General features: G+C 37.0%; 1 protein-coding gene across 8 annotated transcripts in view; it reads right to left on the bottom strand.

Moving 5' to 3' along the window:
* LOC136835412 (U4/U6.U5 small nuclear ribonucleoprotein 27 kDa protein-like) overlaps nt 1–17,514 on the bottom strand; it is a 94,270-nt gene that overhangs the window by 39,784 nt on the left and 36,972 nt on the right. The window contains exon 5 of one of the 8 annotated variants that reach the window (XM_067098914.1): nt 8,886–9,594. The exons of the other annotated variants lie outside the window; for them this stretch is intronic. Coding sequence (XP_066955015.1) covers nt 9,479–9,594 — 116 coding nt within the window. The 3' untranslated portion in view covers nt 8,886–9,478. Of the gene's footprint in view, nt 1–8,885; nt 9,595–17,514 lie in introns of those variants that run through there. 8 annotated transcript variants of the gene reach the window in all.

Raw genomic sequence — 17,514 nt, 5'->3', positions numbered from 1 at the left:
AAACTCAAGTCACAGTATGCAACTAATGCAGCAGGGAAAATCCTTGAAATAATTCTGCTGTAAAAACAGCTTAGGTAAAGATAAAAACATTTTATAATGGTTCCCTCCAATTCTGCCTCCAATGGATAAATCCAGTGATGGCAATGAATCCGTGTGCTCATATTTGCAAACAAAATGAAAAACAAAGTTAAAGGTTTGTGCATTAGAATAGAATTTTCAGTAAGTTTAATCTAATAAAGTTATACTTTTTAGTTTATGTACAGTACGTGCACATATACAGGTATGTATTGCGTTATGGTACACTATGCAGTTACTGTATATTTGCTCACCGTCTCTCTCTCACTCTGGGTTGTTCCTTATAAGAAAGATTTTTGACAGTGACATATGAAATTCCTTATGAAAAAATGAGAGAGAGAGAGAGAGAGAGAGAGAGAGAGAGAGAGAGAGAGAGAGAGAGAGAGAGAGAGAGAGTGTGTGTGTGTGTGTGTGTGTGTGTGTGTGTGTGTGTGTGTGTGTGTGTGTGTGTGTGTGTGTGTGTGTGTTTTTAAGCACAATATAATAGGTTGTTAAGAATAATAACCTAGTAATAAAATTGTGAAAAACATGTACTGCTGACTGATAATGAATGAAGAAATGACAGTTCACCATATACGTATGGTATTTCTGAAGGAATTATCTCATGCAACGGCCAGATTCAAATAAACGTTAACCTTCTGGTCCCAAGGGTGCCAGTTATGAGGGAGTATTTTGTAATAACATTAACAAGTGATTTGAGTAAATACAGTAGTATTACAGTACTGTACTATGGACTCTGGCTAGTTTAAGTACTGGTAGTCTATGGTATCTGGGTGAACATTAGCCTACCAGATATCTAACTGTACACCTGTATGACCCCTGGTATATTCAAAAAAATTTTTGGAAAAAAAGGGGGTTGTATACAATAATACAATAATTCCTTATATTCTCTGTAGATTAACCTGTGAGCACATTAAAATATTAGGAGGTAAATAAAAAAAAAAAAAAAAAAAAAAAAAAACAACTTTCCATGTCCTTTGGGATTTTTGCTGATGATAAAAATATAATTGAACAGAAGATTATACAAATCATCTTTGAAACAGAAATTGTTTCAATACTACTGCTATTAGAGAGGGACTCATAACTGAGCTAGTGCTTCTCATGTCATCTCCAGGATGCTCAATAATATTCTGCAAAATGGCACAAGGTAAAAAATTATCCATAATACTGGAACACTACATTATGTTCAGACTACTGATGCCTCTCAATCATAAAGGCCCTCCTTATACACAAGAACCTGCCTTCCTGAAATCTAAGAGCACAACTCTGTTCCTCCTATCCTTACAAACAGAATTGAGGTCAAAAATATACATAACAAAATCGCCTAACCAAGAAAACCCTTAACAAGACTATTCAACAGGAAAATAACACTAATAACAAGAGTATCAACAAACTTCAAAACAATGAATACAGACGCAGAATCTTCAATATAAGAGAAAATACATAAAAATGCTGACAAACATTAACACTAAGATGCTGAACCAAGTGCCAGGAATATAAGCTATCCTCTGAAATCTGACCAAGTGTTCATAGTTTTCTCTCATATTTAACTGTGTTCTACTGAGTACTGTAAGGAAAAATTAAATTAAAGAACTTAGCCTTTTTAACTCACCTAGAAATTACACACATTTGATATTTGCAGCTCAAAATACTGTAATTTCCACAAAATTGGGAATTAGCTATTTGTTTGTATCAATAATGACATTGAACAGTAATATTTTTTGCCTTTTAAAACTTTGGGTTACTTCGCAACAAATTTTCTCAAACACCCTTTTCTATTTCTTTAACTTAATTATCCTGGAACACAATATACTCTAATAATACCAAATACAGTATACATATTTCAAACTCACAATGAAGGGAAAAATAATCAGTATGGAAAACTAAAAATTCTTAAAGAAGATATCTGTTAATGGAGGAGGGATCATAATTAAATTAAATGTGTTTGAGATAAGGCATTTTTCAAACGATGATGATGGAATCAACATCCAAAAAGGAAGAGTGCACAAAGATAAGTTTGAAAGGTATAGGTGTGTAGGGGTTTTGACTTGCTGATCATGACCCTTTGGTGTCAATATATGAAGTGGCTGATGAGCCAGTTTTCTGCAAAGGGTTTCATTCACTACTTTGCAGCTCAATGTCCTAACAAGGTTGTGATCATTGTTCTTTACTTTCTAAGGAGCCACCCCTTTAGGAAATACTGTACAGATAATGCTGAAAATGATAAACAGTTGTTTTTGACAACACTGCCCTTAAAGAGTAACTTTTTTCAAATACTACTAATATAATAATGATAATATATCAAGGCTTAGGCTAATTAGAATGTTTCTAGTCTGTTTAAGGAAGGGCCTGCCTTGGCATAAAATTTTCTTTAGGCCTTTCTTTAAATGTAAAAATATGACAAATTTATAAGTAAAATGTAAACCCGAGGTCTTTACATGTGGGATTAACTTTCAGCAAGCTGGAAATCCGGCCATTAAGAAACAACCAACTGGCTGCTTAAAATTATAAGATTTGCACTTTCCTACTAAACACGGATACCTGACCTCACTAGAATGAAGTATATGATGATGATGGGGATGGTATGAGTTAAAACTGGTGTTCAAGAACGTACAAAATGAAAACTCTTAGGTGTTCAATGATGGGACATTTACAAGAAGGAACAGATAGCATAAAGTCACCTTGCCAATAAATAACTCCTCAGCTGACCACACAGACATATTTAGTAATAAAACTGGTAAACCAGTGTGCTAAACAAGTTGGTAACCACAAGGGTGTAAGTAAAATCTGACAAAAATTTTCCATATGGCATAATGTGTAGTAGTATACTGACAAATACAGTATGTTTATCTAGTTAGACAGATGACCTTTCTACCAGGAGAAGCCTTACCATTCAAGTAGCTGAAAGCTATACTGTAGTATGCTTTTAATACATAACATAATACTGTAATTTGTAGCATTCCCTTCAACAGCTTATGTTTAAAGACCCCTTGAAACCTAATTAGTAAATATTATCTTCTAAATACCCATTAAATTTTTATATTGATTCAGAATCTCTCTCAACCTTTCAAAAACTAAAAGGGGGCTAACAAAATAAAATTATAAAATGCTACTTCTAAAATAAATTATGGATAAATGTTATAATATTAAAATCACGATTAAAAGAAGTAAAATAAAGTCAAACATATCAGAAAATATCTAAAAGTCTTTGCATAAATACATTATTGACAGCTTCAGCCAAAACCCAAATCACCATAACAAATTTTAGTTAAAAGAATAACTGGGGCTGTATTAAGACTTTACTCACCATTTTAAAGCTGTAGCATCAATTAACGGCTGATTATGGAGGAGTCTGTTAATTGGTAACAAGAAAAGAGGTGACATCTGGCTACTCTGCAGCGTGTCCTTACGACCTCAGGAGAGTTATGTGTGGATCAGCTGGCTCTTTCTTGGCACATGGACTTTTGCCCAGCTTTTTTTAATTTTTATTTTTATACTTAGGGTCTCGGTGTGAAGAATTTGATAAAACGATGATACGGTAGTTACCATAACTTCAAGAGATGTGTTCTTATAGCATGAAGTAACCCATTCAACACATCCTCTCGACGATAATAAACTAGATAAACCTACAAGCCATAATCATCTATTCAAAGATAGAGACCAACCAAAACAGGAGTACACATGATGGAAAATACTTTCCAAGAAAGAGGACAAGATTATAAAAAAAATAAGCAATGCAATGAAGGGATAATTATACTACCCATTAAATTTAAGATTTACAAATATAACTGAATTACTCAGCAGTTTCCAAAAGTAATACTATACTGGAGGGATTACCTACAAAATTCACACTACCTATACTATGGCCAAGTAAAATAACTAGATTTATTCTGTATCATAAACAGCATGGGTGCTTTTCAATGTGGAGTGAATTCCATTTAACTTTAAGCTTTAGATAGTAAATGACCATGTTCGAAGCAATTTTTAAAGTAAAGGAAAATATTTTTGTAGACATTCGTAATATAAAGATTACAAAGGTATAATTTGTCTGTTCTTCATTTCAATGCATGTATGGGAACAGCAAACTTTAATTTGTCTACCCAAAAATTACTTCCTCAAAACCTCACTATACTGTTGCTCCTTGCAGGAATGTGCTATGAAAAAGCCAAGACTGTCACATCAACTAAAAGAAACCCTAATTACCCAAATGATTGTTTTGGGGCCCTTTATGGGCCCAAAGATTCACTATGTCCTACTATTAGGTTTTAATAATTACTTTAACCAGACAATTGTTTTAAATATATAAATCCAATAATTTCAAGTTCAAATCTTTTGCTATTAGTCACTTCAAATATAAATTTCAAGCTACCACACTTGAAAGACTAAAACAATATTTTCCAAATGTTTTCCTGATTCCTGATTTCCTTTTACTGTGTTCTACTGATATGTACCGCTCATCATTAATCAGCCCCCCCTACACGTACACACAACGTTCAGTGACCAGAGTATATTGTGATTATGTCTGGCCTATACCTAATGATAAAAATTACGCCTTGCAACCAAAATAAAGTCAAGATATGGAAAAATATGTTACATAATGGCCAACACTAAAATTGCTATTTTTCAGTCAAAAGATAATTGATTAACAGATAACAATATAACAAATTTTCTATGAAAGGTTTTTTCAACAAATACTGTACATGTATAATCAAGAAGACTCACAGCAACAACAATTTCATTTTTGTAATGACAAGATATGTTTAATCAGTATTACTGGTGCACAACATTCATTCCAGCTAATTATGACTGCAAAATAATAAAGTAATGACTTGCTACCAATTAGTATGATACTCCATGTGATGTGACTCCTAACACTTGAATGGTGTACTTTTTTTTTTTTTAACTCCTCCTCCTGCTGCTTCTATCATTCACTCATCTAGCTTTATGGTCTAAATTACCTTCTAGGATACCATCATCTTCTTGATCACATTGATTTCTGAACATTTACATAAAATCCCCACATTTTACATATCTGTCCCTGGGATTAAGTTTCATGCAATACAGTATACTAAAGTTATTGAATAATTCTTCAAAACAGGGAAAACTTACAATACAAAAAAATTTGAGAAAACTCTAACCTTTTGTGAAACATACTAAATTTAATGCCCAATATCTATTAGCCCAAAAGATGATTTATCTTTTTCTCCTTATATTAGAATCCATAAAGCAATCTTCATAGAAACTTCACTGACTGAAGAATTGTTATTCTTCTTTCGCTTATCTATGATTAAACATCAACAAGCTGCTCTTTGCTGAAGACATTGAGCTGTTGCATGGATTAATTCCTATAATTCCTTGCCACAGTCAGTGACTGAACATATTTTAAAGCTCTGACTCAAGGTGATTAAATCTCTCATAGCACACTGTTTTCTGTAAGTTTACAATAAAAAATGCTAACACTTTAAAAGATCCAGAATTGTCATTTTCTGATCTTAGTGTAGTTCTGTACACTCAAAAAAACACTTGGATGATTAACTTTGAAGCTCTTGCACACTGGCTTGGAAGAATTTAAAAAAACTTCATCAGGATGACTAACTTTGAAGCTCTTGCATACAGGCTTGGAAGAAATTTAAAAAACAATTTCATCCAGGTGTATTTCAATATCTATTATTAACATTACAATTCAAATTACATCACAGTATTAGCCTACTTTTCCAAAAAATCTATCAAAAAATGGTTTACCCCTCAAATGTGCCATACTGCAAGAAAAATGCAGAAAGACTTCACTTGCAGCTTCCTGAATTTCTTGAATCCTTCACTTCCTTCAACTTCACATCTAAATCTACATATTTTATCTGAGTAGCTGAAGACCCTGCAAACAAGGGATCTCATCAGTTCAATTCATATAATTGTCCACGTTCCATATTTCGATCTATGTCAATTGTCTTCACTTTCTTGCTTGTGAATGCTTCAGGCAATTTAGTTTTCTACAGTTTCTTTTCAATGCACTGAAACTAGATCCTGAAATATGGGCTTCCAAAAGGTTTACCTTGGTAAACACTTAACTGATCACTGACATACTCCATACAGTATTGTGTTCTGCCCATCTTTTTCCATTTCCATGAACATCTAAACTTATGGCTGTGTGTTACCTGATATGGTAGTTTCCAAAATTAACAAATTTTTCAACAAATTCATATTTCCAGACACGCTGCACAGTGATCCGGGAGCTTAATACCTTGATACTCCAAAGGGTTAGAATGACAAAACAGGTGCAAGTATAAAGCATAATTTCTCACCATTATGCATCACCTTCACAGTTTCATATACAGTTGAAATATTTTTGCAACCACAACAAAAACTGATAGGCAATGATTAAAAAAAAAAGGGGGGGGGTTAGTGTTAACTTACTTTACTTGACAAACATTTACTATTTTAATGATGCACTTTTTTCATTGCCTGGGAATACTGGAAAGTTTATTTAAAAAAGACAGAAATTGGTCATGACCTCTAGTGGTCTGATTTTATGAACCCATTAAACTGTTATGCTTACAGTCAGAACGGACTGAAGCATATCAGCATAATGATGACAGGAGAGTTTATACAGTACATCTAATATACATACCTAACTATGTGTTTAGTGGTGTCTGGAGATTTTTAGATATTCATTATTGCCAAAACTAAATTTTGTATTAAACAAATACTTCATATTCTACAAATTCTTGTCAACACTTTATTTATGTATTTGAGATTTCTTTGCTTCTTAAAGATGAAGCTCATAACAGATTTTAGCAGGAATGGTATTTCTTTACAATATCAAAGTTGTTTAATACACTACTATTACTGTATTATCACTACGTAGATATTTCAAGTCTCATATGGCCACTTGTAAGGGTTTCTTTCAATACAATTCAGATTTTACTAAATATATTTTTTCTTTAAAATTCTACTAGAGTAAGGGGATCAACTGAAAATAAACAACATTGGAAAGATATCATCTGATACCATCAGAATCTTAAAGCACACAGCAAAAACCACAGAACATCCTGCTAGAAATGATCAAGAACAAGGATTATTTTTAAAAATAGTACATAACTGGTAATAGTACTAATAATAGAGAATAATTTTTAATAACTGACACAGCACTGAAATATATGTCAATTACAAGAATGAAAAATGAAACCAAAAAAGGTGAGGAAGACAACATTATACCTTAAATAAAATGCATTTCTTAACCTGCTTGCACAAGGAATGATATCTTGCTGCATAAATTCTTTGTCAATACCCTTTGAAGTACCAAATAAGCTGAGTAAGGTAATGAATGGCTTGTGCTTCATAAAATACAGAAGTCTCAACTTCCTGTTAAAGCTACCCAACTTACTATGATTAAAAACGAAAAAAGAATACAAATCTTACAGAGAATCATTGGAACAGCATATGGGCTGTCAAAAACAAAGCCAGATGTCAAATTTCAAATCAAGGACTTACATATTCTTCATATTCACATCTTGCAAATTAAATAATCTAATACATATCTTAATATACAACACTGCATAAGAAACCAAAATACATCTTCTAAAGATACATACCAAACGTCATATTAACAAAACAAAAGGCTTCATGATTAAATTAACTTCTATAAATATTCACCCTTAATGAACAATAACACAACATATTGTCTTTTCACACGAAGCTGAGTTATGGAATGGCTGTGCTTCAAAATAGTCACCACATTTTCACTGTAAATAAGCATAAATCCTAAAAAAATTATGACTTTTTGTAAGACACCCCTTCACAATAAAAAGGGGATTTCACAGTTATTCATGAAACCTTGTTATTCTGAGAAAATTATATACAGTCAACTTGATAATGTAGCTCAATGCATAAACCCAAAGATTCTATACTATACTCTGTATGCATCAATGTTCCAAACCGACTATTTTTCTTAAGGACTGAATCAAAATTTTTACAAATAAATAATGTCACATTCATCCTTGCAAGGGTAAATCAAACATCAACCCCATGGAGAAAAATTCCACACCTCCTTTTGCAGACACATACACGCATTCTAAATACATGGCATATGACTTATTAAATGATCTATAAAAGTTGGAACCATGGTATATAATTTTCCAACAAACTACAAAATATAAATTACAAAAATAATAAGAACATTATCTAACCATCAACAGATATACACTATATGAAAGTTGACAAAACAATTTCTGTTTCACTAATCTACAATTGTTGTGTACATTTTTGTCAATGACGTCCCCATGCTATAAAAAAAAAAAGCAAATTTCAGAAACTGTGAATTTCTAACTATACAGTATAATCTTTAAGAGCATCTTTACAAAATGATCCTTGCATGCACATTTTTAGTACACCTTTTTTCTTATTCTTTAATTTAGCTGTAGTTCACAAAAAAACACTCCATAAACCTTTACACATTACAGTAGATGAAAATATTTCTTTCACTCTAAGTGTTCAATTTTTCATTCAGAGTATGCTGTGATCTTCATAATCCTTATAAACCTACAGAATTCAAGAGATAGTTCACTATAGCAAAATAGAAACACTTTTTTTTTCTTCTTTCATCCATCCTTCAATATTTCTATTAGATTATTCCTTGACCAATACTGGGCTTTTTCATTTAAATGTAATTACCAAGGGCAGCTTACTCCATCTTGATGGTGAAGTACAAGTATATGGGGTGGTAATTCAGTCCTTTCATTAACAGAGGTGCCAAGAACACTTGCTAAGGTGAATTTCAATGAAAGGTACCTCGCTAGCAAATGAAAACATTAACGTATAAACCTATAAATTTATTTCAAATAAACATTACATAAGTAATAAATGTGCACAATTTACATCTAATTAAATAAAGAGATAAACCAAACTTCACAATTACTGTCTGATGTAGAAATAGAAATTGAAAACTGTTTAAAATGGAAACTGCAACCTACACTAACAAAGCAAAGGCTTAAGATTTCTGGTTAGAAGTGTAACGTAATGATTTACAATACTTGTCTACAAACATGTGTAATTTGCATCCCAAAGCAAACAACATTAAAAAGAATCCACCATACATTTCAGAAAATTAAAAATGAATAGCTAATGAAAAAATCTTACTTTAATTTGCAATGCTTTGTTAGTAATTGACATTACTGAGAGTGAAAGAGAGAGCAAGGGGGGAGAGAGTTAATACTTACTAATAATGGAAATGAATCTTTACTGTTCAAACCGAAAGCTAATAAAAAAGAGAGAGAGAGAGAGAGAGAAAATTTCTTTATTTTCATCAATTCCATGTTTTGGAAATAGCTTCTGTATTTATTTTTTACAGTATGTATATATTATATCCTTCTTGGGTCATAATCATATGACATAATATTCCATGGAGTACTTATGCCACAAAATCCAGGGGGCGGTTAAAGCCCCCTTTTCGGTTCATGTATTGGCGGTATTTCCGCTTCATAATCACGTGAACCGCACCAACGTTGTTCCCCTCCACTTTTTTCCCTAAAAACCAAAGAGACCATGTTACTCTAGCGTGTTTGGGAAGTAAGCTGTCACAACACCAGAAATCGTACATTTAATACTAAGCATAATACCTCTTAAAGTAGGAGCCTTTTCTTAGTGTCGTACATTTAATACTAAGCATAATACCTCTTAAAGTAGGAGCCTTTTCTTAGTGAAAAACATTGATCAGTTACTAGCCGACCTAACAGTAGTATATTTATTAACTTTAATCACTAAAAACTTCATAATCCAAAATACTTGTTATATCATTTCAAACCCTTATGAACCCTTCAAATCTCAGGTGACCTACATACAATATTCACTCATTTTTTCAACCTTTACCCTCTCACCTCAAAATAAAATATATTCCACATAAATATTTTAAATACTTCCCGAGTCTAACAAAATATGCATTGAATTATACCTTTTAAAAGCTGCCTACTTCATAAATTTAAAAAAAAATATACTCTTCTTGCTATATCATTATAATTTTCTAGCCATATCATTAATCTGTTTTACTACTTCAAATACTGGGCACTTCTATTCTGACTTACAAGCCACAATTATCAAAGTAAACATAAGGCTTACAAACAGGAGGAATTCATCAGAGTATAGTAACAAGGGGAAATCTTATAAAGTGACAAGATAGCAAATCCTAAACATGATGTCATGCTGGTCATATCTTCCTCAAAACACCAGTGTAAATACTATATATAAACGAATGACAATGAAGCTACACTGATGTCACATTTACTGAAGAATTATATTCCATCACAATCTCAAAAACAGAACTTGAATATATGACATTTTTATGATAAAATCAAGTTTTAAATATAATTACCAAGTAATTACATTGCTTATAGTTTCACTTGCTGGCAGCTTAAAAATGTTTAAATTTGCGGTAGCACTAGTGTCAGGGTAAGAGAGGAGCATCTTCAATAGCATGATTCAATTATTTTTTGCCCTTCTTTCCATATGAGGAGAGGAGGGAGGGCTTGATTTCGTAATTACTTGCTAAGCAGGCAGTCCCCGGTTATCGGCGCGGGGTCCCATTCCGACAACGTGACAATAAGCAAAAATCGCCAATAGCTGAAAATCGGTGATTTTTGGCAATTTTCAGTTATCGGCGCCTCTGTTAGGTATGTATCAGCATCGATAAGCGGAAATCATGCATATCGGCACAGAAAATCACCGATTTTCGTCGGTAGACAAGCACCGAAAAACCAGATCTCCAATAACCAGGGACTGCCTGTATATATAAATCTTTATTTAGTCAGAAAAATGTCATTTTTATATATGTAACTTACCAAGTAATTACATTGCTGAATCCCAAATTGACACAGAGGTGAGATATATGGATTAAGTACCCCCAAACCATTATGGATGCTAATGAGTTACAGGACAGCAATATTAGCACTGGTACAATGCTTGCCATTCCTTACCTGGTAAGAGAGCTGCTGCTGGTAGATACTGCCTCTGGTTGCTCATCTTAACCATGTAGGGTGCGGCGAGTTGGCCAAACGCACCTCTACATCAGTGGGTACTTTGCAGCAAAGGATGAACCCAGTGACTAACAAAGTACTGTATATAAGAAGCCAGTTGCCCCTGCCCTGGGCACATACTGACCAACCAAATGACCAGAATCAATGAACACTAACATCACCTACACCACAAAATATAAAAACACCACCCACCCATTAAAACTATGACTGGTGGGTCTCCAGGTACACAGTACACCCGGGCTCCCCTTACGACTCAACACCCAAGTTCAAGGTGAAGAGAAAAGGAAGGAAGCAAAGCTTCCTACACTTCCTCCCCAACATCATGCCAGCCAAGGATAATGGCCCTAAAGTATTACTGTTTTTAAAAGTAGTTTCCATGTCACGAAGACAGACTTGCACCTCCCTTAAGTCACTTGAAGAACTGATGATAGAGACAGGTTGTGCTTGAAGGCTAAGACGTGGAGACGGCTCTGATCTCGTGAGCTTTAGCTTTGACGGACATTAAAGCCTCTTCTCCAACCTGAGAATCGGCCTCACAGATCAGATCCTTCAAGATGAAAAGACAAGCCGTTCTTTGATAGGGCATGATATGGATTCTCAACCAAGCACCACAAATTACCCCTTAGGACCTTGAATCTTTTGCGATCTGTGCAAGTAGTACCTCAATGCTCTCACTACGCACAGAACTCTCTCCTCCTCACCTGGGCCTAGTATTTCCATCAGGCTTTTAATAGTGAAGAAACGGGTCCTCATTCTTTGCTAAAAAAGCCCAGGGTGAAGGAAAATGTGGCATCACCTTGGGAAAATCCACTCTCTTGTCAAGAGCATGCACTTCACTGACCCTTTTGACACTTGCTAACGTCACAAGAAAGACGGTCTTCCTGGTAAGATCTCGTAACGAAGCAGAACGAAGAGGCTCGAAGCGGGGTCCCGAGAGCCACTCAAAACTATGTCCAGATTCCAACAGACGGCCTCTTGCCCCTTGGATTTAGAGATCGGACAGGTCCTGATTGGCAGAGAGATCCATACCTCTGTGCTGAAACACCGAACTTAGCACAGCCCTGTGTCCTCTGATCACAGAGGACAGGCCCCTAGGTGTCCTCAAGTACAAGAGAAATTTGGCAATGTCTGCTACAGGGAGAAGGACAGGCCCCTAGATGTCCTCTAGTACAGGAAAAATTTGGCAATGTCTGCTACAGGCATCTTAAAAGATTGTCCACTTGGCTTAATAGACCTTGTTGGAAGAGAAGCACCTATACTTGGCAACAGCCTTTGAAGTTGCTCTTGAAAACCCCTTCTGTCTGAGGAGTTTCCTGACAGTCTGAACCCTGTCAGGGCCAGAGGGGACAATCCTTGGTGGAACTGCCTGAATTGGGGTTGTCTGAGCAGACTTGGTGACTGTGGTAACAACCTCGGGAAGTCCGTCAGCAGCTTGAGGAGATCTAGGAACCATTCCTATCGCAGCCAGAACAGGGCCACTAGAGTCATCGTGATGTTCATGTGGTCGCAGAACTTGAGGACTTCTTGTATCATGCAGAATGGCGGAAAGGCGTAAAAATCCTTGTTCGACCAATCTTTTAGCGTGGTGTCCATTGCCCATGCTAGAAGGTTAGGAACTGGAGAGCAAAAGACTGGTAAACGATGACTCTTGGATGTCGCAAACAAATCTATAAGAGGTCTCCCCACAGCTTCCACAGATCCTTCCACACCTGAGGCAAAGGGAGAAGGAATGAGTCCTCCCTTGCTTCTTTATATACGTCAGGGCCATAGTATTGTCCGAGCGTACTCCCTTGCTTCTTCATATATGTCAGGGCCATAGTACTGTCCGAGTGTATGGTCACTAACTGATAGTGGACTACTGAAGCAAAAAGTCAAGGGCCCAGCCAAATTGCTGTCAGCTACCTGAGGTTGATGTGCCAGTGAATCTGCTCCTGGAACCAGGTTTCTGACACTTCTTGGGTGCCTAAAAGCACTCCCCAACCCAGATCAGATGCATCTGATCTAGGTTGGGGTTCATCTGCCTGGCTTCTGATAGAGATCCTCCCTTACTCTTTGAGGGTTGTCTGGGTTCATCTGGGTCGCAAGATATAACCCAGAAGAAGGGAAACAACTGCTCCATGGAGGCTATGGTACCCAGGTTCTACCCATTGACTTTTGGTGAGCGAGAATGAACACTTTTGGGTGATGGAAAACTGCAGATTGGAACCGTCTGTGATAGGAACCAGCTGAGACTTTGAAGCAGCAGACCCCAACTATAAGGCCCAAAACTGGTATTGATGTTTATCCTACTTGGGGCTAACTGACACACAAAAACGAGATATTGGTCCTGATATTTCTGGTTCCGTGTGTATGAATGTGGAAATAGGCATCTTGCATGTCTATAGTAGTCATCTAGGTGAATGGATGACATGACAGAGTGACTTGTTTCCATCTTGAATTTTGTCTTTTTGACAAAAAAATTCAAGGTGCTTACGTCCAATACTGGCCTCCAACACCCCAATGCCTTGGGGACTAAGAAGAGATGGTTGTAAAAACCGTCCAACTGGATTTCTTCAACTTCCTCGATGGCTGTCTTCTTGAGGAGGGCTGACACTTTGTTGGAGAGGGTCGAATACTTCTCGGATCCTACCAAGCAAGAGGTCAATGTGATAGCAGCGACTAATGGGGCCCTGAATGGGATGGAGTAGCCCTGACTCAGCAATGACACAACCAACTCCTCTGCTCCTCTTGTGCTTCACCTCTCCCAGTAATGGAGGAGTTTGGCTCCTACTGGCGCATGGAGGAAAGGATCCTCACTTCCGAGCAGTGGGCTTGGAAGAGGGCTTCTTAGAAGGTCAGGACGGTGTTTATAGTCTGGCCCCAGGCCTGACTGAGCCTGGTCCTGCCACCTTGAAAGGGCAGAGGATGAAGTGGAGAATGGGTCCTGGTACTTGTTGATGGAGACTCCCTGGGACGTCTAGACAAGCAAGCTAAAGGTCCTGAGTACTTTTCTTCTGAAGTTCTGAAGAAATGTCACTGACAGTAGACTGAGGGAAGAGGAGCAGACTTCTGAGAAGCCGTGACACTCTTCATAGTGAATGAGCACCAGAGCTCTCTCTTCTTCAATACTCCCCCATCTGTGCACGACAGGACATTCAGCCAATCCAATGCAACTTCCTCAGGGAGTGAAGAGCATTCGTAATCTTGCAGGTTAAGGCCCCTAACAACCAGTCTAAAAAGCCTAACACCTCAAAAATTCTAAAAAAGTTCTTCAAAAGATGGTCAAGTCCTGTAGGGGGGAACATCACCTTAGTGGCAGCGAAGGCTGACCTCCTACATGAGTCAGCAAGTCCGGAGAAGTCTCCCTGGGAGGAGGCAGCCACTCCCAGTGAGGGAGCTTTTCCAGTCTCATACGAAGAAACCTCCAGCACACAAGACGAGAGGGAAGATAGCTGTAGGACGACTTCCCCAGCTCTCTCTTCTCAGGGAGCCAGCCATCCAGATCACTGAGAGCCTTCCTAGCAGAAGATGGAAGCACCATCTTCAGTAACCTGGAGGAGTCAGAAGGCTTGCAATGTGAAAAACGCCGAAACGGGGAGGCCAATAATGAGACGAGAAGAATCCTCAAAGTCAATAAAGGCACAAGATACAGGAGGGGGAGCCTCTAATCCACTTCATCAACTCTCACCCTCATCCTCCGGACAACATGGGAGAAGCACCTTGAGGGGCCTGGGCTGAAGAAGGCGGCTCTCTCTTGAGCAAGTTTAAGGCCCCTCTCGGCTGAAGAAGACGGCTCTCTCTTGAGCAAGTTTAAGTTGTCCGCCAGATGACGCTGAATGGGAGCTAGTGATGGGTCCATCGTGTCCGCAGAAGGCGTCTGAGCTTAAGTCTTGGGTGCTGAAGGGTGCTTGTGCGATGACGGGTGCTCAGGTGTAACTGGAAGAACAGGTGGCGCTAATGAGCGCTTGGGCAGTGATGGGCACTCGGGAACTACTGAGTGTCTTGGCGTTGCTGGAAAGTCAGTTGCTCTGGCACTACTGGGCTCTCACGAGACGACGAGGAGTGTCTTGAAGCAGACAAATGCTTGGGCTCACGCACATGATTCACAGGAGAAAAGCGTTCTGGGGAATCCCAGAAACTATAAGAAGGCTGCTGCAGGGGCTCCCTAAATTTCTTGTAAGGCACTGGAGGGGAGCGGACCGTGTCCACCACATTTTCTAGCCTAACCTATCCTTAAATCATTCAATTATGTGATCCACTCACCTGTTCACGTTGTTCTTTTTACTCTATGCAATCCAGCTTACGACAACAAAAACCACAAACAGACTTACAACCCAACCATTATCGACCTAACCTTCAGAGAGCTCTCTCTACCTCTTTCCACCATGCTTTCAACACTCCCGCTCCTTGTTTGTTTACATTTTTCTCCCTCCCGCCATTTTCGTCCTGTGACGTCACTTCCTATGACGTCACAACAATAACATACTCTTTAAACATAAGGAATGCTATGCTATAAAAACATCTTATAAAATTAAACATGTGCTTTCTTTTTATACATTCTGCAATACCCATACACTTCATCAATGCAGAAAATAAAATAATGACTAACTTATAAAACTAACATACAATCACACTTATCTCCTTCTCCCTCCCCTCCAGCCTTTTCTTATCCTAATCCCCTCTAATCTCCATTATTCTCCAATTCTTTACCCTCTACATAATTCCTAATGCTTTCCCCAGAAACTCCAGCTTTGGTCAATACATCAGCTATCTGATGCTTTCCTTTTATCCATCTCACCTCACTTATTTCTCCAGATTCTATTGTTTCTCTTATTGCTGCAATATCAATTTTTAATCTCTTACTACTTACTCCAGTACTTGATTTTATTGCAGTCATTAGGGTTTTGCTATCAGTTTTCACCAGTGCTTCTAATTTTCTCCTCCTACTATCTCTTCCCACAAATGTTTGAAATATATCAATCCTTCTATGGCCTCCTCAACACTCAGAGCTTCTGCTTCAATGGTGGACTTTGCTACTCTTCTAGATTTTCTGGATTTCCACCATATAGGGCTTCTCCTCTTACCATCTGTCAATGATATCACATAACCTAATTGAGTATGACCATCTTCAATATTCCTGAATGAAGCATCTGCATAGGCTTCCCAATAAATCTTTTCTTCTTCTAACTCACTTATTATCACTTCTCCCATTATGCACTTAGTTTTTCTCACTATCTTAATCAGCTTTTCATATCTTGAGTCGTTCCTTCTTTAAAAGCTTTACTTAATTCACTAACATCATATGATATTTCTGGCACAGTATGTATGATACCCAATTCAACTGTCCTACCACTGATCTATATTCTGTTAACTCCTTTTGTCCTAATACTCTATTACCTGTAAATCTTCTGGCTTCTGGTTCTCTTATAGAATTTATATACTGCCACTGATTAAGACAAATTCCATTTTCCTTATGCTCTACTATTACTCCTATATACTTAAAACTTTTACTTTCTTGTTCTCCTACTTGTAATTTCCCTTTCAATTTCCCAATTGTTTCCTTTAAAAATCCTTCAGTTCCTCCATAGCAAAAATCATCTACATGTGTACATAAAATACCATTCAATTTATTGTCTTTTTTCCAAAAGAATATATTAGGTTCTAATCTACTCCTCTCACCTTTAAGCTCCTCCACCAGTTTTACCACCTTACAATACCATGCCTTTGCTGCATCCTTGAGCCCATAAACAGTTTTCTTCAATTTCCATAATCCACTCCAACCATCTTCACTAGGTGGTTTTAAATATACCTCTCGTTGTATTTCATCACCCTGTAGATATGCAGTTTTTACATCTAACGTATAACAATTCCAATCTTTCAGTTTTATTACTGTCAAACAAAATTTTAAAATTTCGGCGTTGCATGTAGGAGCATCTTTTTCCCATTCAGCCATTTCTTCTTCAAAACCTCTAGCTACCCATCTTGCTTTACATATCCTTTCCCACCTTTTACCTTTTCAGCTACTATCCATCTTGTAGATATAGCTTTTTGTCCAATGTCATTTACCTCCTCATATACCTTGTTTTCTCTCCAACTTTGTAGTTCTTTTTCTTTAGCTTCAATTACATTTCTATTTTCGAATCCTAGCAAAACCTCTTCTTCATCTTCAATTTTTTCTACATGACTATAATCTCTTAAGTCAACCCATCCCTTGTCACCTGACTGTGAGTCTTCTACATTGTACGAATCAGCCCAAGATTTGCTTGATCTTTTCCCTGCAAGGCTCAATATCGTCCACTCTTCTACTTGTCCTGTATTTTTGTTTATAGCTCTAACTCTATTTCCCTTTCTGAATTTGGGTATCTCTTCTATTAACTCACTTTCTTCTGTTACCTCACTTTCCCTTCATCTTCCAGTGTTTCCTCTGCCAAATCTCTTT

The sequence above is a fragment of the Macrobrachium rosenbergii genome, chromosome 55 (assembly GCF_040412425.1).
Source record: "Macrobrachium rosenbergii isolate ZJJX-2024 chromosome 55, ASM4041242v1, whole genome shotgun sequence".
Classification (NCBI taxonomy): Eukaryota; Metazoa; Arthropoda; class Malacostraca; order Decapoda; family Palaemonidae; genus Macrobrachium; species Macrobrachium rosenbergii.
Note: the sequence above shows the minus strand (reverse complement) of the source record. Positions and strands in the feature narration are given on the sequence as shown.